Source organism: Muntiacus reevesi, chromosome 12 (assembly GCF_963930625.1).
Source record: "Muntiacus reevesi chromosome 12, mMunRee1.1, whole genome shotgun sequence".
NCBI lineage: Eukaryota > Metazoa > Chordata > Mammalia > Artiodactyla > Cervidae > Muntiacus > Muntiacus reevesi.
The window spans coordinates 27,972,982-27,999,948 of record NC_089260.1 but is presented as its reverse complement, the minus strand read 5'-3'; the positions used below and the strand labels follow the sequence as shown (position 1 = coordinate 27,999,948).

The window sequence follows — 26,967 nt, the reverse complement described above, 5'->3', positions numbered from 1 at the left end:
TAATTTTGATTCATTAATATTTCAAAAAAAAGTTGGTGCAGGTCGTTCGATAGGAGATATAAAAAAATTTTATATTCAATAATTATGTATTGTAGTGATTGACTGTGGACACCCTGGCGTTCCTCCTAATGCAGTCCTGTCTGGTGAGAAGTATACCTTTGGGTCTACTGTTCACTATTCCTGCACAGGAAAGCGTACACTTCTAGGCCAGTCATCAAGGACTTGCCAATTAAATGGCCATTGGAGTGGATCACAACCTCATTGTTCAGGTACCACTAGGAAAATTGGACGATGTTTACTGGAAATTACATTATTAGTATTATGATTGGGGCTATTTTATTAGTAGTATTATTATCAGGGCTTCCCAGGTTGCTCAGTGGTAAAGAACATACCTGCTAGTGCAGGAGACGCAGGTGATGTGGGTTCGATCCCTGGGTCAGGAAGATTCCCTGGAGAAAGAAATGGCAACCCACTCTAGTATTCTTGCCTGGAGAATTTTCATGGACAGAGGAGGCAGGTGGGCTACAGTCCATAGGGTCACAAAGAGTTGAACAGGACTTAGCAACTGAGCTTGAACACAAAGCAAACTAAAGAGATACAATAATACATTTCTCTTTTTAAAATATCATGAGGGAAGCTATAACATTATTTTTACATTTATCAGAATTCTTAAGGTAATTGAGAATTTACAATGCAAATTAATACTGATCTTATATATGAAAAATTACAGTGTAAGTTTTGAACTGTGTTGTATTGAACATAAGTGGTTTTAGAATGCTACTTTCTGTGAAATGCTTTTACCATTAGAATAGCAAATCACTTAGGCTTTAGCAATTCCATTTTAGCAGATATAAAATATAATTTTCCCCAAAAGGTAATATTATATCAATGATTTCCTGTTAGAATTCAGTTCTTTGTAACTGAACTTTTTAAGCAATTGATTATGTAATAGCATGATTTTAAAACAAAGTCCTAAATGTTTTAAATTAAACTAACCCAACAAGTTCTATGAGAGATGTTTAGCTATCATAATTTGATTTGTTGTTAAGGCAACAGAAAACTCCTGCGTCTCTATAATCCCAACAGAATTTTCTTAGAATATGTAAACATTAAATCTGTTTTTAATAATTTTTTCACAAAGTAAGCATTTTATAAATGTTATCTAAGGTCTTTAAGCTACTATTTTTCTTCAGTAATTGTTATTTCAGTTTTAGAGCTGTGAAGTTACCCTACTTGATACTATTCATTCTATTTTTACCTATCTGCCAGATATTAGTGCCTATTTTTCTGCCTGTTCTTTTATTTACATATTTATTTTTATGTTATTATATCTCTGTGGAGATCATATGATGACTTATTAGGAGTTGTTTCACATTATTCTTCTTTTAGAGGTAAAAGGTATGAAATAGTTCATTCATTTCAGATCCTCCTTGTAATTATGGTTAAATCCTGTGAAGTCACTGCCTGGACTTCAAATTTAATCTATAAATTGTGAAAACTATCAGTTAATTTACTCACTCAGATAACTGATAATACACGTAAACCACAAGCATTTTCTCTGTCACACACAGTCATGATAGATTAGAAAGCTACTACTTAGTTATAGAATAAAGTGTGTATACATATATTTAAAAGTGAAATAGTGTCCTTAAATCTTTATGTGGTTATTAATATTGCAACATATGGTGATAAGAAAGTATTAGGAAAGATTCCAGATGCACAGAGAAGGTCAAACTTGGCCTGTAGGTAGACAGAAAGCACTTTCAATGATTACACATTCAACTTTCTGTCTCTGTTTCTCTGTCCCTCTCTGTCTTTTCTGTATCTGTCTTATTGAATACTAATGTTGTGGCAACTTTAATTGGACATATTTAAGAAATGAGAAAGGGACTGAGCAAACTCTAAACACTATGGTCAAGAGAAACACCCTGTCATGTGCAAAATCCTTCTTAACAACTTAAGTCAGAGTATCTAGTCTTTGTTCACAATTCATTTTTATACTTTTGTATTAAATGTATGGAGTTTTTTCATCTTTGGTCAATGGTCATTAATAGAGAAGGTTAAACGGTGTAAGTTTAGGCTAGAAATATTATACTTTAATATTTACATTTTCCAGCACATCACAGTTCTGTTCTAACAGAAACTGATTTTAATTCAGAGAGGAAATGATGAAAATTGCCAAATCCACATTCTAGATTTTAACTGTATGAACCCATTGTCATTTGAGCCCCAAGAATTGTGAGTTATGAATTTTCCATTACCTTGGTTATGAACTAGATTCAGGAAATACTAATGAAATGTCTTCAACTTATTAGATGTTTCCAAATATCACTGATATGGAAAATAACACCATGCTCCACAAGTATTTTCTTTTTCCTTTAGGCTTTTTCTTATAACTGGAGTCAAATGGAAAATATGAATTATGATTTTACCCAGTCAACTTACCATATTAAAGCACAACATGAACAAAAATAATTGCCCACAGGATTGATGAACTAAATCATGAATTTAGTAAATGTTTATTGAATTAAATTAACTTGAACTGTACTGAATTGCAGGTGATGCTACTGGTACATGTGGGGATCCAGGTACTCCTGGTCATGGTTCTAGACAGGAAAGCGATTTCAGAACCAAGAGCTCTGTACGCTTTGCCTGTGATACTGGTTATATCCTTCATGGTTCAGAAGAAAGAACATGTTTATCCAATGGCAGTTGGACTGGAAGGCAGCCAGAATGCAAAGGTAAAGTCAAGTAGAAACTAATAACATTGAGAGTGCTGGAATTTGATGTGGATCAAATTCAACTGCGTGCTGCCAAGTGAAATTACTCCTTTCAGTACTCTCTGTCTTCAACCATGGAATAAAAGTAGTACTATTACAGTTTTACCAACACTATCCTATAAAAGAAATATGACAGGTAATAATTAATAATTTAGTCTCAAGTATGTCTCAAGTGTCATTTATATACAAACATTATTCACAACACAGCAGCTAGCAGGATTGGAAAAGCTAAAAAGATATCTTTCCGCCATCACAGTGCTCTATATTATTGACAGCACTAGGAAAAAATCGTTCTTACATCAACACATTACCTCACAATATGTTTTAGTTTTCAGGTTTGTAGAAATGGTAAAATACAGAAAGATGTCTAAGTATACATGATGTTGCATTTATGAGTATTGCTAATAACCAGAGCAGAGGAACCTGCTTGGCTACAGCCCGTGGGGCCTCAAAGAGCCAGACACAATTGAGCGACAAAGCACAGCCCAGCGCAGAATTGTTCTAATCCGAACAATTCAGAGTTAACTTGATCAAATCTTTGCAATATTGACTAGAAGAGGAAATGTTGCAGGAAAATTATCCTTATAATTTAAATTGCTCTTTTTTGAGATTATTTTAGGGCAAAGCTAAAATTGCAAAGGTATTTATGAAACTTGCTTGATGTTGTGCCAAATGTATTGGTTTTATAAATAGAAAACAATTCCCAGTGGAACCTTCTTAACAGTTTTTTAACTGACTATATTTCAGAAACTTTTTATTATGTTTAAAGCTGTATCTATATTCTAGGAAAGGCAGTTATCCTTTTTTAACTGGACTGAATTTAACAATGTAAAGAGAGAATTACAACTCAGTTTCTGTTATAGGTTGGGGAACAAAGTTGTTGAGCGAAAGACACTAAGACCACCGTCGCCTTTTCTCAGGCTTGTTTACCGAAGGCAGAGTCTTTATGTGATGCTGCACGTTATGTGGGTGATATCTAAGTCAGCCTTTTGTTCAGCTGTGCTGCAAAATATTTTTAGATAAAATACAACCCAGTGCTAGCCTTGTTTTGTTAATATATACATTATAGATAAAACAGAAGTAGGAGTTGTAGCAAATATAACAGAATTAATACTTTTCTCATAAAATGGAGTGCATGCAAATCACCTAGTAAAACAGATTCTAGTAAATGAAGAGAAAGAAGAAATAAACAGAAATACAAAATAGCAAAAAAATTTGCAGTTATAGAAGAAAGTCTACATAAGTACTAATCAGAAAATTATGGTTAAAAACATCAAAGCATAATTTTCCATCTGTTTTAATATGAAATTGTAGTGTAGTGTATATGCCGCAAAACTAGAACTTCAAAGCATTTCTAGAGCCTTTTTATTACATTTTAGATTAATTTGATAAAATGCATATATATTGTTAGCTTTGACCTATTAACTCCATTTTTGAAAAATTTTTTCCTAAAAAAAATAAAAATATTAAAGAGAACACACAATCATAAGGATGCATTATTTTTATTTCAAACATTATAACTATCAAAAACAGGAACCAATCTGACAACAATAGGAAAAATATTACATAGGCAATTGTATATTTACATAATATGATAGTGAAAAATGTTAGAATAAGCCATGAAGCAATATGAGAAAATGTATCATACAAAGCTTAGTTGAAAAATTAGATTCAAAAGTATGCACTCTATTAAAATCATGGGAAATGATTGTCATTTGAGAGAAAACAATAAAAGTGAATATAATAAAAATGATAATATTACAGAGGTGAAATTTGTAATATTTTTATTCTTTTTATTCCAAATGTTTTGTAGTACTGTATTGCTTTAATAATTGAAAACCTTACTGAGAATGCAGTAGATAAAATTAAAATATCAAATGAATATGACAAAATATCTTAATAAATAAAAAAGTGCAGATTTGAAAAGTGCAACATTCTTTGAGAAATTGACAAGGTTTTTAAAAATGATGGGACATGGTATTGGAGGGGATGTGTGAAAATAAGCAAACTTTCACACCATTGATACAAATGTGTATTGTTATATAGTGTTCTGATAATTTGGATAACTCTGTATATACTTAAAATATTTTTCAGAACTTAAAATTGTCTAGAAATTCCACTTTTAGAAATTTATCTTAAAAATAGGATCAATGTACATAGGTGTATATATAAGCTAGAGTATATTATAACCAAAAATGTTACGAGAAACTAAGCTAAATTGAATTTCATTTTTATCAGCAGGTGATTGGTTAGCAGATCCTGAATACACACAGAATGGAAAAGTATCCCATTACTAACCTTTATGAAAGATTCCCTAATTATTATTTTCAAACTGTTTGTTTCCTCTCTACCCACAAACATATAGCACTGCTACAAATGACAGACAAAATTAAGTATTTAAGACGTAGTGATTCTCTGGAGGCTCAGACGGTAAAGCGTCTGCCTGAAATGCGGGAGAGCCGGATTCGATCCCTGGGATGGGAAGATCCCGTGGAGAAAGAAATGGCAACCCACTCCAGTACTCTTGCCTAGAAAATTTCATGGATGGAGGAGCCTAGTGGGTTACAGTCCATGGGGTCGCAAAGAGTTGGACACGACTGAGCGACTTCCGTTAAGATGTAGCAAGGGATATATGTAGTACTTTCTGAAATTATAATTATACTTCATTCATACAAATAGCCTTAAAACTTGTAGTCTTAGGAAATTTTCTTATACTACAACAAAATTAGATATTGCGATTGACATAGGCTTCTTTTTTAATATACTTAAAAAATTCACTTATGCCGTTGATGGCAAGTAGTTAAACATAATATGGAATAATTATATAAGGCATTTATGTTTGTAACTGCTATTTAGGATGCATTGAAAACTTAATGAAGTCATTCCTACTTTGTTTTATTCAGTTTATTTTTGTACACTTTGGTCCAGAAATAGAGATTATAAAGTTTTAATGCAAGCCAGTTATATAAAATCAAACATGATGCTGATAATATTTAAGCGTATATTTTATATTTGTTTTCTAACATATAACTGTAGTAAATCTTTGTTGCTTCTCATTACATATCTTCCAATTTTTACATGAGTAGCTTTTTAGGCAGAGACTCTTAAAATCCTTCTTTGAAAGATTTTGTATTACCCAAAAACAATACTAAAGTAATTACATGCAAAGTTTTTACCAAAATGACTAACAAAAATCATTAAAAAAAAAAGCTATTCTATGATTTGTATCCCAGTAAGTAAACTAATAAAATCAATATAAATTCATCTTGAATTTTAACTCCTTATAAAACAGACTTGATCCTTAGAGGATTTTTATAGCTTCTTTGGATAATTTGAAAAATCATTTATTCCTTAACTGTTGATGAGAGGATTCCTGAATGCACTATTTTTATATATACTCTTGACCACTTTGTTTTATAGCTGTACAGTGTGGTAACCCTGGGACAACAGCCAATGGAAAAGTCTTTCGGATTGATGGCACAACCTTTTCCAGTTCAGTCATTTATTCCTGCGTGGAGGGATATATTCTTTCCGGACCTTCAGTTAGGCAGTGCACAGCCAATGGAACGTGGTCTGGAACTTTGCCCAACTGTACAAGTAAGTTTCTTTTCAATATTTTTTGAAATATCACTAGACATATGAAAGGTAGTTGTATAAACATGTATGTCTGTGTTTCGTATTATAACTAATCAAACAAGGCAAGAGTTTGAATATTTATAGGTGGTTCAGACCATAAGGAATCTGCTTGCAATGCAGGAGACCTGGGTTCAATCTCTGGATTGGGAAAATCCCAAGGAGAAGGGAATGGCACCCCACTCCAGCATTCTTGCCTGAAGAATTCCGTGGAGCCTAGTGGGCTCTAGTCCATAGGGTCACAAAGAGTCAGACATGACTGAGCCGCTAACTCTTTCACTTTCACATTAAAATGATAGTAGTATTATGGTCGCATGTATACTAGTGAGTTTAAGATTTCAGCTGCCAAGCTATTATATAGGCAGAGAAAAGAGGGGTCACAGAAAATCAGTGTTATTAAATATAATTTTACAGTATATTAAAAATAGAGATGAATTATCCCCTGTAATCAAGACTAAATACATAACATTCAAGACTAAAAATAGAATGAAATTTTCTTTTGCCAATCTCACACATATTAATAGTTAACTTGGTTTTTTAAAAAGCGGACTGATTATTTATGGTTTCTTGCACTGTTTAGGGAAGTCTTAGTGGCAGATTTGCCCTCTTGAGATATAAAAAACTTATGGCATTCTAGTGATTCAGCATCATAAAGAAATTACCCACTTGATGGATTTTTTAATGTACTTAAAATTCCTATATATAAATTAATGCTTACCTATGGAAAAAATAGAATTTACTTAACCAACAATAATCTATCCATTGGAAAATCATGGCTGCTTATATTAATTAAGAGGAACTGCAGCAGCATCATATAAATCATGAAATTTTTGAAAGAAGAGCTACTTTTTGTGTGTTCAGAGACTCACTCAAGGAGTTATGAGAAGTTGCAAAAGCCTTTGAATGAAGTAGGCTCTCAGGACACTAATGGAGTTTCTTGTGTATTGAAATTTGAACAGATTATACTTTTGAAATAGAGGCCTTCATTAAAAATAGTGTGTGAATATCAATATAAATGGGCATAAGTAAAATTTGTAAATGAGGAGCATGCTGCTTCCAGGATTCAAAAAGATGTTGGTGCCGAGAAGGTCACTAGTTGTTGACGGTGTCAGTAGCGGATCCACTCGGCTGATCTAGTAATTTCCAGAAATATATAAGATAGACCTTGTACTGTGTGTGGGTCAGTCCATCCCCTGCCACTTTTTTTTCTTTAGCTCCTTTGTGAGTATTTGTACTTCCTGAATAAATGACTGAAAACAATCTATACATAGGAGGATGCCATCCAAGTAATGCCATGTCATATTTGCGATTCTGGAGAAAGTTGGTTGTATTAATAGTTAATATCTTGCTTGAAAACTGTGTGTGATGACAAAGCTGTTGAGATACTGTGTGATTTTTGTCTCTTGAAAGGTAAGGACAACCTTTAGCTCAAAGGTTGTTGAAATAAGCATTATTAGAACAATCAGCCAAATCTGCAGTAGCAAAATATTTTCCAGTTATTGATTTGAGTCAGTAATAATTAATATTCCTGTCCTTGTGTCAGTACCAGATACTGTTATATCTCATCTTTGGAAGTAGTTCTTTATTTCACTTTGGACAGTTTGGTCTTGGCTTAATCAGTTTTTCTCCTAGATCTCCAAAGATCTCTGTGAATGTGTGTCCTCTCTTGTACTCCGTCTCATAAAGTTCTACTTTGTCCTCTTCTGTCCAATCCATCTTTAAACTCAGGGAATCCACTTGGCTTTGCATGAGGTCCTTCTTGTGCCCACTGAAAAAATATCTTTTGGCAGTAAGATGAGGCAGTCATAGCACTCATCTCACTTGTTTCCTGTCACTAGAGGATTACTGTGCTTTGCTGCCTGATGAAAGTTGTATTTTTTTTTTTTTTTTTTTTTGAGGTGGGTAGGGTTGAGGAGTTGTTCTAAAACAACTTCCTTGTTTTTCCACCTTGAAGGAAAGAAGGTCTTCCACTTCCTTTGAAAATGTTTCATTTTTGTAAAACTGAACAATTTAACAATTAACAAATATGCTTTACTCTTTTCCTACTATAGGGCTTCCCTGGTGTCTCAGATAGTAAAGAATCTGCCTGCACTGCACATGACATAAGTTCAATCCCTGGGTCGGGAGGATGCCCTGGACAAATAGGCTTTGTTGTTTTCATGCTATACATGAGCCTTTAAAACTCTTACCCAGTACCCTTGAAATATTAGCTCAAATGGCACATTCGGGAAAAAACCCTTCTTAGGGCACATCTTCCTCATATCCCTTTTGGCTAAAACTGATCTCTTTCTACACTGTTTAACTCTTCCATGGCAATTACTTATACCACTAAACTATAAACCTCAAAGGGCAATAAGAATCAGGGCTGTTTTATCTCATTGACCTTCTAGCACATGATATGTACATTTAGTAAATAGTTATTGACTGACTTAAATATCTCATATGAGCTTTTTTTTAAGCTATTAGTACGTATGACTTACCATTCCACTCCATTTAAAAATACTTGTAGAAAGGGCTTGTAGTTTTATTATACACAACATGGTACATGTTTCTGGTGTATGCAAGTATCAGTCATTCAGTCGTGTCTGATTCTTTGTGACCCTGTGGACTGTAGCCTGCCAGGCTCCTCTGTCCAAGGACTTCTCCAGGCAGGAATACTGAAGTGGGTTGCCACGTCCTCCTCCAGGGGATCATCCCGACCCAGAAATGGTACCTGAGTCTCCTGTATCTCCTGCATTGCAGGCGAATACTTTACCCACCTGCTGAGTCATCAGGGAAAGTGTTTGCAGTATACAGTTATGAAAAAGAATGAAATAATGAATGCATTCAGAGTGAAGGAAATCTGCTGAGTAACACATTTTTTCATGTTGAATAACAATTTCACTTAATCATGGATAAATACCTAAGTGTTTATCTAAAGTGTTTGCCAATTTTAGTAAAGATAAACAAATAAACACATCCTAATTCTTAAGACTGAAATTGCATTAAATTTTTTACTGAATCGTCTTTGTTTTCCTTAGGAAAATTTTAACCAAGTTAAAAACACTCAATCAAGACAGACTGGTAGGAAATAACATATCAAAATATAAACTCTTTTTTTGTGTAAGTCCTTTAAGAAGAAATATTATGCTCACTAAGGTATTTCAAGCATTAACTTTTAAATGATACATTGCTGTTAAACTGAAAACTGAGAATTTTAATTGTCGATTTACTTCTTTAAATCTTTTTTGATTTAGGCAAAAAAACTGCTAAAACCTAGTAGCAACCCAAACCAAAGGCAGAACTAAAATTATCCTGCCAAAAAAAAACACAGAGAGAAGTTTCAGTAAAAATTAAAACAGATTAATCTTTTATAATTAAAGAATTTAAGATATTAAAAATGTTAATACACAGTAATCAATTGCTTAGAACCAGAGTTTCAGAGTCCTTCTTCTTAATTTGCAATGGAAGTTGATTTAAACCTATGATTGATAGAATAGTATAACTTTAGAGCTGGAAGAGGTTGTGGTATAGACTCACATGCATAGGTCAGGAAACTGAGGCAGCAAATCATTTAATTGACTTACTAGCTACTAACTTTGACTGTGTGAATCTTAACAAATTGTGGAAAATTTTTAAAGAGATAAGCATATCAGACCACCTTACCTCCCTTCTGAGAAACCTGGTTGCAAGTCAAGAAGCAACAGTTAGAACTGGATATGGAGCAACCGACTGGTTCCATATTGGGAAGGGAGTACATCAAAGCTGCAAATTGTCACCCAACTTATTTAAATTAATATGCTGAGTACAACATGTGAAATGCCCGGCTGGATGACTCACATGCTGGAATCAAGATTCTGGGAGAAATAACAACAATCTCAGATATGCAGATGATACTGCATATGGCAGTATCTCTAATGGCAGAAAGCAAAGAGGAACTAAAGAGCATCTTGATGACGGTGATAGAGGAGAGTGAAAAAGCTGGTTTAAAATTCAACATTCAATAAACTAAAACCATGGCATCCAGTTCCAATACTTCATGGCAAATAGATGGGGAAAATGTGGAAATGGTAACAGATTTTATATTCTTGGGCTACAAAATCACTGTGGATTTTGCTGCAGCTGCAAAAGTAAAAGACACTTCCTTCTTGGAAAAAAGCCTATGATAAACATAGATAACATATTAAAAAAATGTGGGATATTGCTTTGCCAACAAAGGTCCATCTAGACAAAGCTTTGGTTTTACAATAATCATGTACAGATATGAGAGTTGGACCATAAAGATGGCTGAGTGCTGACGAATTGATGCATCTGAGTTGTGGTGCTGCAGAAGACTCTTGAGAGTCCCTTGGACAGCAAGGAGACCATACCAGTCAATCTTAAAGGAAATTAATCTGAATATTCCCTGTAAGACCTGATACTGAAACTGAAGGTCCAATACTCGGCCACCTGATGCGAACAGCTGACTCAGTGGAAAAGACCATGATGCTGGAAAAACTGAGGGCAGGAGAAGGGGGTGACAGAGAAGGAGATGGTTGGATGGCATCACGAACTCAATGTACATGAGTTTGAGCAAACTCTGGGAGACAGTGAAGGACAGGGAATCCTGGCGTGCTACATTCCATTGAATCACAAAGTCAGACACGAATTAGTGACTAAACAACAATTACTGACAGACCTCACCAGTGAGTAATTATTTCTACCACATAAATGGAGAAAATTTCCCATTGAATGAATTTTTAAATTTCTTAGAAATAAAGGAAACTCTAAGTTCAAATAAAATATATTTTTCGTCAAGTTTTGATTAAATGTAATTGTCTTTTGTGGGCATTTTTTATAGTATCTATATACAAGGATATATATATGAATTGATTTAAACTAGGTATGAAAAAAAATTAAAGTATTGGACTAAATTTCTAAACCAGATTCCTGATTCCAATTTTTGGAAAACTCATCTAAGCAAAACAAAACTTTCCTTTTTTTCCTTTTCATTCAAATTGTTATTATTTTTATGCATAAATAAAAATATGTCATTCAGTGTTTACCATTTGTTAGCACTTCTGTTGTCAGAAGAGAGTGTTTCCTATGACCAGTGCATTCTCTTGGCAAAACTCTTAGCCTTTGCCCTGCTTCATTTTCTACTCCAAAGCCAAACTTGCCTGTGACTCCAGGTATCTCTTGACTTCCTACTTTTCCTACAATGCAAAAAGGCAAAATGGCTGTCTGAGGAGACCTGATAAATAGCTGTGAAAAGAAGAGAAGCCAAAAGCAAAAGAGAAAAGGAAAGATATACCCATTTGGATGCAGAGTTACAAAGAGCAAAGAGATAAGAAAGCCTTCCTCAGTGATCAGTGCAAAGAAATAGAGGACAAAAATACAATGGGAAAGACTAGAGATCTCTTCAAGAAAATTAGAGATACGAAGGGAATATTTCATGCAAAGATGAGCGCAAAAAAGGACAGAAATGGTATGAACCTAACAGAAGCAGAAGATGTTAAGTAGAAGTGGCAAGAATACACAGAAGAACTGTACAAAAAAGATCTTTGTGACCCAGATAACCATGATGGTGTAATCGCTCACCTAGAGCCAGACATCATGCAATATGAAGTCAAGTGGGCCTTGGGAAGCATCACTACAAACAAAACTAGTGGAGGTGATGGAATTCCAGTTGAGCTATTTCAAATCCTAAAAGATGATTCTGTGAAAGTACTGCACTCAATATGCCAGCAAATTTGGAAAACTCAGCAGTGGCCACAGGACTGTAAAAGGTCAGTTTTCTTTCCAATCCCAAAGAAAGGCAATGTCAAATAATGCTCAAACTACCATACAATTACACTCATCTCACACGCTAGCAAAGTAATGCTCAAAATTCTCCAAGCCAGGCTTCAACAATATGTGAACCGTGAACTTCCAGATGTTCAAGCTGGTTTTAGAAAAGGCAGTGGAACCAGAGATCAAATTGCCAACATCCATTGGATCATCGAAAAAGCCAAAGAGTTCCAGAAAAACATCTATTTCCGCTTTGTTGATTATTCCAAAGCCTTTGCCTGTGTGGATCACAATAAACTGTGGAAAATTCTGAAAGAAATGGGAATACCAGACCACCTGACATGCCTCTTGAGAAATCTATTTGCAGGTCAGGAAGCAACAGTTAGAACTGGACATGGGACAAAAGGCTGGTTCCAAACAGGAAAAGGAGTACATCAAGGCTGTATATTGTCACCCTGCTTATTTAACTCATATGCAGAGTACATCATGAGAAATGCTGGACTGTAGGAAGCACGAGCTGGAATCAAAATTGCCGGGAGAAATATTAATAACCTCAGATATACAGATGACACCATCCTTATGGCAGAAAGTGAAGAAGAACTAAAGAGCCTCTTGATGAAAGTAAAAGAGGAGAGTGAAAAAGTAGGCTTAAAGCTCAACATTCAGAAAACTAAGATCATGGCATCGGGTCCCATCACTTCATGGCAAATAGATGGGGAAACAGTGGAAACAGTGGCAGACTCTTTTTTTAGGGGGGCTCCAAAATCACTGCAGATGGTGATTGCAGTCATGAAATTAAAAGACACTTGCTCCTTGGAAGGAAAGTTATGACCATTCTAGATAGCATATTAAAAAACAGAGCCATTTCTTTGCCAACAAATGTCCATCTAGTCAAGGCTATGGTTTTTCCAGTAGTCAAGTATGGATGTGAGAGTTGGACTATAATGAAAGCTGAGGGCCGAACAGTTGATGCTTTTGAACTGTGGTGTTGGAGAAGACTCTTGAGAGTCCTTTGGACTGCAAGGAGATCCAACCAATCCATCCTAAAGGAAATCAGTCCTGAATATTCCTTGGAATGACTGATGTTGAAGCTGAAACTCCAATACTGTGGCCACCTGATGCGAAGAGCTGACTTATTTAAAAAAGACCCTGATGCTGGGTAAGATTGAAGGCAGGAGAAGGAAATTACTGAGGATGAGATGGTTGGATGGCATAACCGATTCAATGGACATGAATTTGAGTAAACTCTGGGAGTTGGTGATGGACCTGCCATGCTGTAGTCCATGGGGTTGCAAAGAGTTGGACATGACTGAGCTACTGAACTGAACTGAACTTTGCATTCCAGTCCCCTATGATGAAAAGGACATCTTTTTTTGATGTTCATTCTATAAGGTCTTGTAGGTCATCATAGAACTGTTCAGCTTCAGCTTCTTTGACATTAATGGTTGGAACATAGACTTGGATTACTGTGATATTGAATAGTTTGCCTTGGAAATGAACAGAAATCATTCTGTCATTTTTGAGATTGCACCCAAGTACTGCATTTCAGACTCTTTTATTCACTTGGAGGGCTAGTTCATTTCTTCTAAGGAATTCTTGCCATTATAGTAGATTTAATACTCCTCTGAATTAAATTCATGCATTCTGGTCCATGTTAGTTTACTGAATCCTAAAATGTCATTGCTCACTCTTGCCATCTCCTGTTTGATCACTTCCAATTTACATTGATTCATGGACCTAACATTCCAGCTTCCTATGCAATATTGTTCTTTACAACTTTGGACTGTACTTCGATCACCTGTCACATCCACAACTGGGCATTGTTTTCACTCTGGCTCCATCTCTTCAATCTTTCTGGAGCTATTTCTCCACTCTTCTCCAGTAGCATACTGGCACCTACCAACCTGGGGAGATCATCTTTTGGTGGCATATCTTTTGCCTTTTCATACTGTTCATGGGGTTCTCAAGGCAAGAATACTGAAGTGGTTTGCCATTCCCTTCTCCAGTAGACCACTATTTGTCAGAACTCTCCACCATGACCTGTCCATCTTGGATGGCCCTACATGGCATGGCTCATAGTTCCACTGAGTTAGACAAGGCTGTGATTTGTGATCAGTTTGGTTAATTTTCTGTGATTGTGATTTCATCCTGTCTGTCCTCATGGATAAGAGGCTTGTGGATGCTTCCTGCTGGGAGGGGCTGGCTGTGCTGGAATCAAGCTCAGTAAATCTTTAATCCAATTTTCTGCTGATGGGCATGGTTCTGTTTCCTCCCTGTATTCTATCTTGAGGCCAAGCTATGGTAGGGATAATGGCCATGATGGCAACATCCTTCAAAAAGCCTTATGCCAGCATGCCTTGGCTCTTAAGACTTTTTACCTGAATGGTCTAGGTGTTTTCCCTACTTTCTTTAAGTCTGAATTTTGCAATAAGGAGTTCATAATCTGAGCCATAGTCAGCTCCCAGTCTTGTTTTTGCTGACCATATAGAGCTTCTTCATTTTTGGCCCAAAGAATATAATCAGTCTGATTTCATATTGACCATCTGGTGATGTCCATGTGTAGTGTCGTCTCTTGTGTTGTTGGAAGAGAGTATTTGTCTCCAGAAGAGAGCTAACCTTCAGTGCAGTGCTCTCACTTAGGGGTGATTTTGCTTCCCGGGGGACATTTGTCAGTGTCTGGACCTATATTTGACTGTCATAGTGCAAGTGAGTGGCATGTGCTATTGGTATCTAGCAAGTAGAGATCAACGTTAAACATTCCTGATGCATAAAAAGCAGCCAAGAGTGATTGGTTTGGAATGTCAATAGTGCCAAAGTTAATATCAAGAAAATTTACCTTACTGAGATACAAAAAAGGGAAACTGACTTCTGAATTCGGGGATGGTATAGAATCAGAAGTGTTACCATGGAGATGGCTTGACCACCTTTCTGGAACTTCACTGTGCTAGAGGAGAGCTCTGTTCTGGACTTGAAACCCAGCAAAGCACATGTGTCATAATGCCCGAGTAAACATATCCATTGCTGCTTTGTGGCCAGTGGGAAAATGGTGGGATAGCTCAACTGTCACATGGGATTGATTACATGAATCATGCTGTATGTATATCCATGCAAGGGAATGTCATGTCATTAAAAACAAGTCACATGGATCTATATGTATTACCATGCAAATATGTTCATTAGATACTGAGTAAAAAATAATTTGTGCTATATTGATATTCTATTTAAAAAGGCAGAATTATAATGCTCATTTAAGAAGCTAAAAGAGAAAGTAGGTTTGAAGTAGCATAGATTGACTAGAAATACCACAGTTATATTTTATATTGGCTGTAGAGGCTTATACTTAGATGTATCATAAATAATATCAAATGGGCATCAATTACATGATCGAATCTAATGAGAAAAGTTCCCACAAAACCAAATATAAACCTTTAAGTTTATGTATTTTTGAGAATCTCAGTTATTTAATTATTCCTTACATATTCATCCACTCATTTGCTCTTGAAACAAGTATTTATTTAATCTCTTATGAGTCATGCACTAGACTAGGCTTAGATAATTCTAAAGGAAATAGACAAAACAACTGTCTCTATGGGGTTTATTGGGGTGTGAGTGTGTGGATGAGTGCACATGCGTACACTCATGCTGTGTGCATAAAGGATTCTGGTGACCTTAGAAGAGCTTTTCTTGCACTAAATCATAGCAACCTGCTGTTATGCACTAATGTCTCTGAATTTTAGGGTACACTCCTAAAAAGCCACTATCCTAAGGGTTTTCCTAAAAAAACATAAAGCAAAAAAAACCCTGAAAGCCTCTTTTTGTTGCTGAAAACAAGCTGGTGGTGAATGAATTGATTGTGGAGCAGGTGCTATTTACAAAGATTGTTGCTGTTGGAAACTGCCTCTTTGACTGGCCTTCGCTTCGTTATGAAGCCACCAGACAAATCTTTCTGAAGCTGTTGTTATCAGGCCTTCCATTCATGATGCTGCCAAGATATGCAGAACTCTTTCTCAGTGCTTCTCTAAAATAAACCCTCTGTCATCTCTTTCGGTGGCTACATCTCACTCAGCTCATGTGCCTTACGATTGGGTTAGCTGTTCTTTCTTGCCAGAATTCTAATTCAGTCTCCAAAGTACTGACCAGAAAACAATAATGATCTGTTGGTATTGGCTTTAATTTTTCTTCTTCTTAATTTTAAATCTAGATTAAAGATATAAAATAACATATAATATATAATATATAAAAAAAGTAAAATAAAAGAAAATAAATTGAAGTCCAACTTGTTTATACAGTTACACATTTTAAAATTGCAAAAAAATTGACACATATTGGTAAATAAGCAGGATTTTATTTTCTATCCAACTCAGTTTTACAATTTAAAAAAATATTTTCCTCATCAATAATGAAAAGAACAAAAATCATTCTATACACAGAGCTCTTATTAGGAGTCAGATGGAAACATCAATGAGTGTGATTTCAGGAAACTCTTGGGGGTTCTGAGGATTATCAAATGGATTGCTGTGAATATTTTTCTGTTATTTAAATATCATCATTCATGGTCCTAAAACTCCCTGGCTCAACAGATTAGATTAATATGAAAGAAACCTTGGCATTCATAATTTTTAACGATAAGTTAATAAAACACAGTAGAATTTAATTGCCATTAAGGTCTTCTTTGTCTTAATCTATTTTTGGTCTTTAACCCTAGACATCCAAAATACTAGAAATTATTAAAAATGAAAATGAGACAGTATAACCTAGATTTACCTGGTAAACTTATTTGTCCTTTTATGAAAAGAAAAGTGATTCAAAAGGCAAAAAAAAAAAAAAAAAAAAAAACCAAAAGGCCAGTTTACTGCTTGATTTTGTCTCCAGAAAAGGAAGTATGCAACCTTCTCTTTTCTTTTTTCTCTTAGCCACAAGAATGCATTTAGCCAAGTGTGCTCAAATAATGGTTTTCAAAACACCAAGTGTTTTTATGGTTTATGGTGGTTTGGTAGTTTAGTTGCTAATTCGTGTTCAACTCTTGTGACCCCATGGACTGTAGCTTGCCAGGTGCCTCTGTCCATGGGATTCTTCAGGAAAGAATACTGGAGTTCATTGCCATTTTCTTCTCCAGGGGATCTTCCCGACCCAGGAATCGAATCCAGGTCTTCTGCATTGCAGGCAGATTCTTTACCAACTGAGCTACAAGGGAAGCTTATGTATATATGATCTCTATTAAGCCTTGTTCATAAATGAACACACACATACATACCTTGTTTGTAAATGCCATATTTAGACTTAAATATGCTTATATTTCTTATGCTGTCACCAATCTTTTAGAAAGTTCTTATATGGCATCATCAGTTCAGTTCAGTCGCTCAGTCATGTCCAACTCTTTGCAACACCATGGACTGCAGCATGCCAGTTCTCCCTGTCCATCACCAACTCCCAGAGTTTACTCAAACTCATGTCCATTGAGTCGGTGATGCCATCCAACCATGTCATCCTCTGTTGTCCCCTTCTCCTCCTGCCTTCAATCTTACCCAGCATCAGGGTCTGTTCAAATGTGTCAGTCTTCGCATCAGGTGACCAAAGTATTAGAATTTCAGCTTCAGTGAACACTCAGGACTGATCTCCTTTAGGATGGAATGGTTGGATTTCCTTGTAGTCCAAGGAACTCTCAAGAGTCTTCTCCAATACCACAGTTCAAAAGCCTCAATTCTTTGGCACTCAGCTTTCTTTATGGTCCAACTCTCACATCCATACATGACTACTGGAAAAACCATCATAAATGAGAAATTTTATATGTAATTTGAGACAGATTTATGGACCAGCATTATTGACAGAACTTCATGCTCTAAAGTTTCCTATGGTTGGGGTTTAATACTTGATGATCGCTATCTCAAATTCCTAATGGTTTAATCTTTGAATTTGTGTTTTATAATTGAAGTCCACTGGGACAATGGAGCATGTGCTAAGGGTTTAGAGATTTTGTTGTTATTCTTTGATTGCCAAGTTGTTTCCGACTCTTTACGACCTCCTGGACTTAGCTGATCATGCTCCTCTGTCCATGGGACTCTCCAGGCAAGAATATTGTAGTGGGTTGCCATTTCCTTCTCCAGGGGATCTTCCTGACCCAGGAATCAAACCCATGTCTCCTGCTTAGCAAGCAAATTCTTTACCACTGAGCCACTGCTCTGCCATATGCAATTTGCCTCCCTGCCTCCCTGTCTTCCTAGGTTATGTTATAGGCCTTACCTTCCTACCACCTGGGCCTTTGCCTGGCCTTCCCACTGCCACCCCTGCTCTGAGCCACTGATACCCTGTGCCCAGTCTGTCCGTCATGTATCATCAGAGGGATGCTCACATTGCACCTTGTTCTCTATCCTTTTATTGGGGTCTTGGTGCAGGTATGGGTGGGGCTAGTGGGAGTTGTATGTATTCATGGAGTCTTAGAGTGGAGCAGGGCAGTGGTTTACCCTTTCCTGGACTGGCAATAAGAAGGCAGATATAGTAACCACTTGACATAGGCCTCTTACTAACTCCTAATCCAGGAAGCAGGCACGTTCAAGAGTGGAGGTTGCAATTTCCTTGGGGTTGTTCTATCACTTGGGATGATGATGAGATGGTGGAAATGGAAAATTGATTTCTCCATCCCTAACTGACATTTTCATGTTTTCATTGTGCTTACAAATTGTGTATCTCACCCAGTATGTGATAAATTCACATTTTATAGTTTATTCATTCTTTCATTTATTCAATAAAATTTTTATTTTGTACCTGACATCAGTTTAATTAAAAACTATTGTAATATCCAGTTGAGTGATACTGTGCAGAAAATAAGGTCTCAGTCCTGCAAGCCTCTTAATTTAGAGATTTCAGTAACCATACATAGGAGTATAAATTTAAAATATTCTGTTAGAAATCTTGATCTGATAGCATGGCTTCTCTATGATTATTTAATTCAGATTAAAAGAGGTTACCACATCAGAGTTTCCTACAATATATTAGCATATTAACATTTTAAGAGTCTAAATGACCATTTCTGGACCATATGTAATCTGTAATAAGTAAATGGTCATAATTAGGAGTTGATAGTGTGTGGTTTAAATATGCTTATGTTTTATCATTAAAATGAGCATGATAACTAATTTTACCTACTTTTATATTAATTATACCATATGCTTACTATTCCTCTCCATTAAATACATGCCACATTCACCATCTGCTTTTCCAATCCATATTAATAGTAATCAGTTGTGGAGACCCAGGTATACCAGCCAATGGACTGAGATATGGAGATGATTATGTGGTTGGACAGAATGTTTCTTACATGTGCCAGCCAGGCTATACAATGGAATTAAACGGTTCAAGAATCAGGACTTGTACAACTAATGGCACATGGAGTGGAGTCATGCCAACTTGTAGAGGTAAGATAATGATTTTGTCAATATTTATTAGTAATAGTCACTATATATTTTCTGTATTAATATGCATATCTATAATAAATTTAAATGGTGTTTTTTGTATCATTTCATCTTTTTTTCTGATACCAAAATTGAGTGCTTTAGTCTTTACTTTTAAACCATATAGATAATAACATATAAGATTTTAAAATTTTTTAGCAAAAATGTATCTCATTCTAAGTAATGACAATGAACTGTAATACAGCAAAACTATGTTCTGGGACTTTCCTGGCAGACTAGTGGTTAAGATTCTGCTCTTCCAATGCAGAGGCACAGGTTCAATCCCTAATCAGGGAACTGAGATCCCACATACCAACATGGCACTGCCCAAAAACAATATATCATGTCCTGTGATACATAGTCACCATCATCATTTATGTGGATCAATGAGTATTTAATAAAGAATATAGTAGTAATGAAATAGAACTTTAATTTGGTGATCCACCTGGGTCAGTTATTCAAAGATGGGAGAAAAACCTTCTATAATTTGAAAACAATCAGCCTGAATTATAGAACTCTACTTGTTCTTAAAAGGTAAAACTGATTCTTTGAAGAATGCAATATACAAGTAATATTTTAGTCAATACAGGTATAGGTTTACTACTTTATGCTATTTGTTTTCCATTGAAACTATTTCTATAAGTTTTTTGCTGATTTTTTGATTACTTGTAAAATACTATACAGTCAGTGTCAGACAATATGTATTGTTTTATAATAATGCTGATTTTTAGTCATTGAGATTTCTCATTAAGGTACATCTCTAAATACCTGTGAATTGTCAATTTAATGTCTCCCTGACATAATCTAACACTAAAAGAATAATTCCAATGCATGTTTTTCTTTCTTGATTACACAATTTCCTAATCAGATCACGATAAATATACAGTTTGTATATGAAAAAATATAAACAGACATTTTATATTTTACAAATTATTTCATACATTATTGATTTTGATATTGACAATATTATATAACTCTAAAAATTATTTACATATGTTGCTAGTCATCAAAATAAAATCATTCCTCATTTTTAGATTTTATAATTGGTGGCCCTCTTTTTCCTTTCATCTCTGTCTCCTTATCCAACCTATCTTTTCTCAAAGACATTTTAACTTTAAAAATGAATGATTAAAAATTTTATAATGCATTTAAAGCCCTACAATAAGATTTAGTATATGAATCTAAGTGGTTAATAGGACTAATTCAGATATTTTAATGAGATACATGATCTGTGTTTCAAAAATGTCACAGATTTACTCCCAGGTTCCTTGCTGCAGTGTGACTCTGTAGATAGCCAAACACAGCTCTTCAGTCTGTCTAAAGGTTGCTGGAAATAATTTTATATAAAACTAATAATTTCTCAGTTGCAGTATACTGGGTAGGAGGTCACCCTCTTTTTCCTTTCTTTCAATGTCAGGAAGCTTGTTATTTTGTAAGAGAATCTCTGAGAACCAGTAGACATTATGTTGCCAAGAAGTAGTCTCATCCTAGAGGAATTAATTCCAGGGATGTTTCAGGAATACTACCAGGAGAATAAAACATGTCACACCATATTGTCCTTCAAAAGGTTAAATTAGCACATATGCTTCTTCTAATGATATTTATTTCTGTTAACACCAGGATATTTCAACAGCTGTGTCTAATCGTTTTTAATGTAATTGCAGCTGTTACCTGCCCAACTCCTCCCCAGATCTCTAATGGAAGGTTGGAAGGAACAAATTTTGACTGGGGCTTTAGTATTAGCTACATCTGTTCTCCAGGCTATGAACTGTCCTTCCCTGCTGTTTTGACCTGTGTAGGGAATGGTACCTGGAGTGGGGAAGTACCACAATGCTTACGTAAGTATAATTTCCATACTAAAAATTATATCTTTCCACTTTCACTGTCTTAGAGCTACTTTACTGAGATTACAACTGTTATATATTTTTTTCCAGATTTTGTAGAACAAAAATGAGATTGTTAAGCTCTTTCCCATGCATAATTAAAATTCAGTTAAAAATAATATTTCCCAATGTAGCTATTTTTTATGTAATCCAACCTTTATATTCCTTCTCTTCTGACAAAATTTTAGGCCAAACTGCTTTGTGTGCAAAACACTGTGCATTTTTCTTATCTTCTTTTTTGGGTGATGTCCTCTGCTCAGGTTTGTGTTCCTTGAAGGCAAACATTCTTGTTTCATTCACTTTTGTACCCTAATATGTAGTGTAATACTTGGCAGATATTAAACTTAGAAGACTATGGTAATTAAAACATTACGGCATTGGGGCGGGCATAGAAAGTAAATTAGTGTTAGAGAATAGAGAGTATAAACCATATATTGATATTTAATGTATTATGGAACAAATCAGTAGGGGAAGAATGGACATTTCAATTAATGCAATAAGATAGTTCATTTATATATACACACAGACAGTCTTTGTCTTACACTAAATAACAAATCAATGTCAAATTCATTAGAGAATTAAATATAAAAGTTTTAAAGATTATAAGACTACCTAAATGAACTTGGAGTAAGAAAGGATCTCTTAAGATGAAATGTAAGAGCTCTACCTGTAACTGAAAAGTGGAAAAAATAAACTATATTTAAAATTTCTCATTTCAAAAGGCCAATCATAAACAGGATAGTTTATTTGAAGAGCTTACTGTTAAGTGATTGCAAATACTAGGCAGGGAATACCACCATTTGCTGGCCCATCAGATCATTTGTATCACATTTGCTGCAAAAAGTATACAAACCAGTTTTATTTAGCATGAGAGATAAAACTAGTGTACTTCAGCAGTTGTGATCTATTAGACTGAAATTTATGTAACATCTAAACAAGCTCTTTATAGGTAACATGATTTGTTAGAATAGTGTGTTCCAAGCCTCAAGGTCGATGTCACACAAATTGACCCTTGAAATTCTGATTCATGCTAACCATCATCTAAGAACAGACCAATGTGTTCTAAGTGAGACAATAGTAGTAACTATTCAATAGTTACTTCAGAATAGATAGATACAAGAGAATATTACAGAATTGAGTTTATGATAAAGCTTGGTATGAGTGAAAAAATCTTAAGTTTCTCAACATAATGTTTTATTTTGGGATCTATTAAAACACAAATACTAAGAAAATACCATATACATTTAAATTGTAATAGATATCCGAATATAATAAGGCTCACTTTGACCCAGTTGCTTTATATACATATAGCAGAACTCCTGGGTAGGTATGTTTAGTTATGACATTTTAATAGATAATGACACCTGAGTTCAGAGAAAGAGGTCAAATTGTACAGACCCTGGGTCACTCTGCCACTTAGGGACCAGCTGCTCTGTTTCATTACTTAAGGTCTTTAATGTAAACATCCTATCTGATCTTCCTAGGTTTTTCTATTATGTATCTTCCTAGGTTGTTATATTGTGTGTGTGTTTGTTTACATTTGGCATATCAAAGGTCTTTTTGCATTCTTAAATGGGGGCCAAATGATGGATCCTTTTAAACTTAGAGAGACTAACAAATTATTAAATATGAAGTGCTCTCATTGTAAATAACTGTTTTGTTGATTCCTATTAAACAAAAGTCAAAGTAACCTAAGAACTTTTTGAAAGAGAAAATGGTTTCGGAAGCTTCCTTGAGGCCTTCTCAATGGGCCTTACAAATGCTAATACAATCAATTACGAATATCAACAGAAAACTTGGAGAAAAACAAGAAAGGCCTATATATCATTTCAATGAGGTTTAAAAAAAATTAAGATTTTACCACAAATAAATTAAAAAAATAAAAAAACTCTTTGAGTGATTATTTAGAATGGGATAAATAAAATAGACATTTATGTAATTAAAACAAGATTTGATATTACTGCACTACCTAAAGTTGACTTTCCAGGTGGCTTAGACTGTAAAGAATCTGCCTACCAATGCAGGAAACCCAGGTTCGACCCTTGGTTCAGAAAGATCACCTGGAGAAGAGAATGGCGCCCCACTCCAGTATTCTTGCTTGGAGAATCCCATGGACAGAGGAGCCAAGCAGGCTACAGTCCATGTGGTCACAAAGAGTTGGACATGACAGAGTGACTTCAAGGTCTATTACTAGTAAATGGCACAGTATGAATTCCAATTCAGAGAAGGTTGGCTTAAGAGACAGTTCTCCTATCCATTGAAGAGTCACATTCACTCATTTTAGGTATTTAATGAAGAGGAAAATCTTTTCCCTTTATTTCTGTTCAAGCTATGCCCTTTTATCCTAAAGTTTGTATCAATGTAAACTGAAGTCTTTTGAAAATAAACCCTGTGTCTTAAGTTTCTATCCAAACACTGATAGTTATTTGGTTTAGTACATGAAAATATAAAGATAGAAAATAGATAGAATGATATGGGGTATGTGAGGGGAAGATTGAGTTTATGTGGTTACATTTCTCCTCCTTGTTTTTTGTTGAATGACTCAGCAGAAATATGAATGAGAAACACTTCAGAAGTAAGTTATAAAATAATTACAAAATAACTGATAGAAATGAAATTTTTTAAACACAGTTAAAATCATAAATTACATGTTATTTAATTTTTATTACAATTTTAAAATTGAAAATATGCTATATGTGCTTTGCCTGGATATCTATTGGCTCTGAAGTCTTCTAATCTCATCCTGTACTACACTTCTGCTCCAGACTCAATGGCCTTTTTCTTCCTCTAGCATGCTAGATTTGACCCTGCACAGGGCTTTAGCAATGCTGTTTCCTCCATCTGTAATGTTCTTTCTTGAGATATGAATGGAGTGATTTTTTTTTCCTCCAAAACTTTTCTCAGTGAGGGACAGCCTAGCTACCTTATTAAAATCTACTACTGCTCTTCACCATCTATCACGTCCACAATACAGTCCTGATCTCCTTCCCCCACACTCTTTTTCCCCATGGGACTTATTACCTTCCCACATGCTATCATTTTTACTTATTTATTATGTTTTCTGTTTGCTTTCCTCACAAAAGCATAAACTTCACAAGTGCAGGAACTTTAGTCTGTTTATCAATCAGTGCAAGCACCTAAAGTTACTTAGAATAGTGTCTGTTTTTAGTACTTTAAAAATGTGTTTTGAATGGAGTCATCTAACCAATTTGCTTAGAACTACTGTCAAGTTTATCTCTTCAATGGCTGCAGAATGTTAAGATTGTTTTTGCATGAATTTGGATTCTAGTGACCTTCTTTTCTCTTTAAAAAACACTCACACCCATCCCACCCACCCACCACCACCACCACCACCACACATGCACTATATTTTGAAGAGGGAGACAGCAAGATACTAGGATACGTGACCCAGGTGTTCAACAGAGCACATATCTATGAAACAAGTACCTGCATCTTTTATATACATTGAAAAATACAGAGCAATCTGCAGGGTACATCCTAGACTATTATGGGTTGTTTGTTTCTGAGAGCTATTTGTGAGTCACATCCTTTTCAAAAATACACTCCTATTTTGTAGCCTATATGTACAAATATGTGGTTTGATTCTGGTCAATATAAAATTTTTAAAAATCTATAACTGCTATGCTGGTCTACTAGGTGGAAAAAATTTAAAAAAAATATTATGCTGAGTTGAATATTAAACATTTATTCATGTAGACAAAAGCTAAAATTATTTGCAATGCGATAGATTAACATGGATTCCATGTCACTTTAGTGCAGTATTCCAATTATTTTTATTACTTTTCTAAACCATTAACTCTGATGAATTTAAATCATTGTACAATTATCTCTCTTTTCACTTATAGCAAAATTTTGTGGTGATCCTGGTATACCTGCCCAAGGAAAAAGAGACGGCAAAAGCTTTATATACCAGTCAGAGGTTTCATTCAGCTGCAATTCTCCTTTCATATTAGTGGGATCTAGCACCAGAATATGTCAAGCAGATGGCACTTGGAGTGGTTCATCACCCCACTGCATAGGTAATATTAATGAAAGATGGACAGTACTCAGCAATTTTGGAATTAATAGCTAGTAATGACATTTAGTGATTTACTTTATCCTATAAATTATAGTTGGCTAAATGTGAAAAACAAAAATGTAAAATATAGAAGCCATTGTAAGCCACTGAAAATTAATATTATTAAACATTTATTACTTTAGTACTTTTGAAATAGTTTTCCTGTTTACCAATAAAATGAAAAAGAAAAAAGCTTCCATATTAATATCATGAAGTACTAACATTTGTATCAGTTCAGTTCAGTTGCTCAGTCGTGTCCAACTCTTTGCAGTTAATAAAACATACTCAAATGAAATTAAACTTGCTTCAAAAATATTACAAAGGTATATTGATTTCAAATTGTTCTAAGTACATTGCTCTAACCCTAATTTTTTGTGTTTTTGTTGTCTTTTTTTCATTCAAATATAGTTGATGTACAAAATTATATAAGTTACAGGTGTTTAGTATAGTGATTCACAATTTTTAAAGGTTATGCTCATGTGAAGTTATAAAATATTAGCTCTATTTCCCATGTTATACAATGTATCTTCTTAGTTTATTTTATACATAATGGTTTGCACCTCTTAATTCCCTACACTTCTTTTGCCCCTCCATCTTTCCCTCTTTCCACTGGTAGCCACTAGATTCTCTTCTATACCTGTCGTTTGCTTTTTTTTGTTATATTTACTGTTATTTATTTTTTTTAGATTCCACATATAAGTGATATCATACAGCATTTCTTTCTCTGATTTATTTCACTCAGCATAATACCCTCCAACTCCATCCATGTTGCTACAAATGGCAAATATTCATTCATATATGTGTATATCACACCTTATTTATCCATTCATCTGTTGGTTGCTTCCATATCTTGGCAAGTGTAAATAATGCTGCTGTGAACATCTTTTCAAATTAGTGCTTTAGTTTGTGGGGTGTATATACCCAGGATTGAAATTGCTGAGTCACAGGGTAGTTTTATTTTTAGTTTTTTGAGAAACCTTCATACTCTTCAACAGCAGCTGTACCAATTTATATCCAAACTAATAGTGTATGAGGGTTCCTTTTTCTCCTAAAATTAAATTTCACATTGAGTAAACTTATGAAAAATTCTGTCATACAAGCTGGCCAACTCAGAGGCTATCAGCCCTACCATTTTTATGCTTGACTCTCTTACAGGTATCAGTAAAAATGCAAATAACTAAGTCTTGTTTCTGAAATAAATTATTTCTTAAAGGGACTATTACCCTACTTGAGATTAATTCTTAGAAAAGTCCCTAAGCAAATGTTTTGTGCATGTGGTCCTCTTTCATAGCCTTCATTTTCCTTTAACTTTTTATTACCAGAGTTAATTGGATGTTGAATGCTTTTATATTAGAAGGGTTCAGAGTTCATGGATTGCATAATTTGTGTAAACTGCA

General features: G+C 34.8%; 1 protein-coding gene across 3 annotated transcripts in view; it reads left to right on the top strand.

Moving 5' to 3' along the window:
- Positions 1 to 26,967, top strand: part of CSMD3 (CUB and Sushi multiple domains 3) — a 1,308,014-nt gene that overhangs the window by 1,243,908 nt on the left and 37,139 nt on the right. For all 3 annotated transcript variants that reach the window (XM_065902671.1, XM_065902670.1, XM_065902669.1), the window contains 6 exons: positions 96 to 269; positions 2,559 to 2,741; positions 6,201 to 6,377; positions 19,394 to 19,573; positions 21,274 to 21,447; positions 25,359 to 25,532. In XM_065902671.1, coding sequence (XP_065758743.1) covers positions 96 to 269; positions 2,559 to 2,741; positions 6,201 to 6,377; positions 19,394 to 19,573; positions 21,274 to 21,447; positions 25,359 to 25,532 — 1,062 coding nt within the window. The remainder of the gene's footprint in view (positions 1 to 95; positions 270 to 2,558; positions 2,742 to 6,200; positions 6,378 to 19,393; positions 19,574 to 21,273; positions 21,448 to 25,358; positions 25,533 to 26,967) is intronic.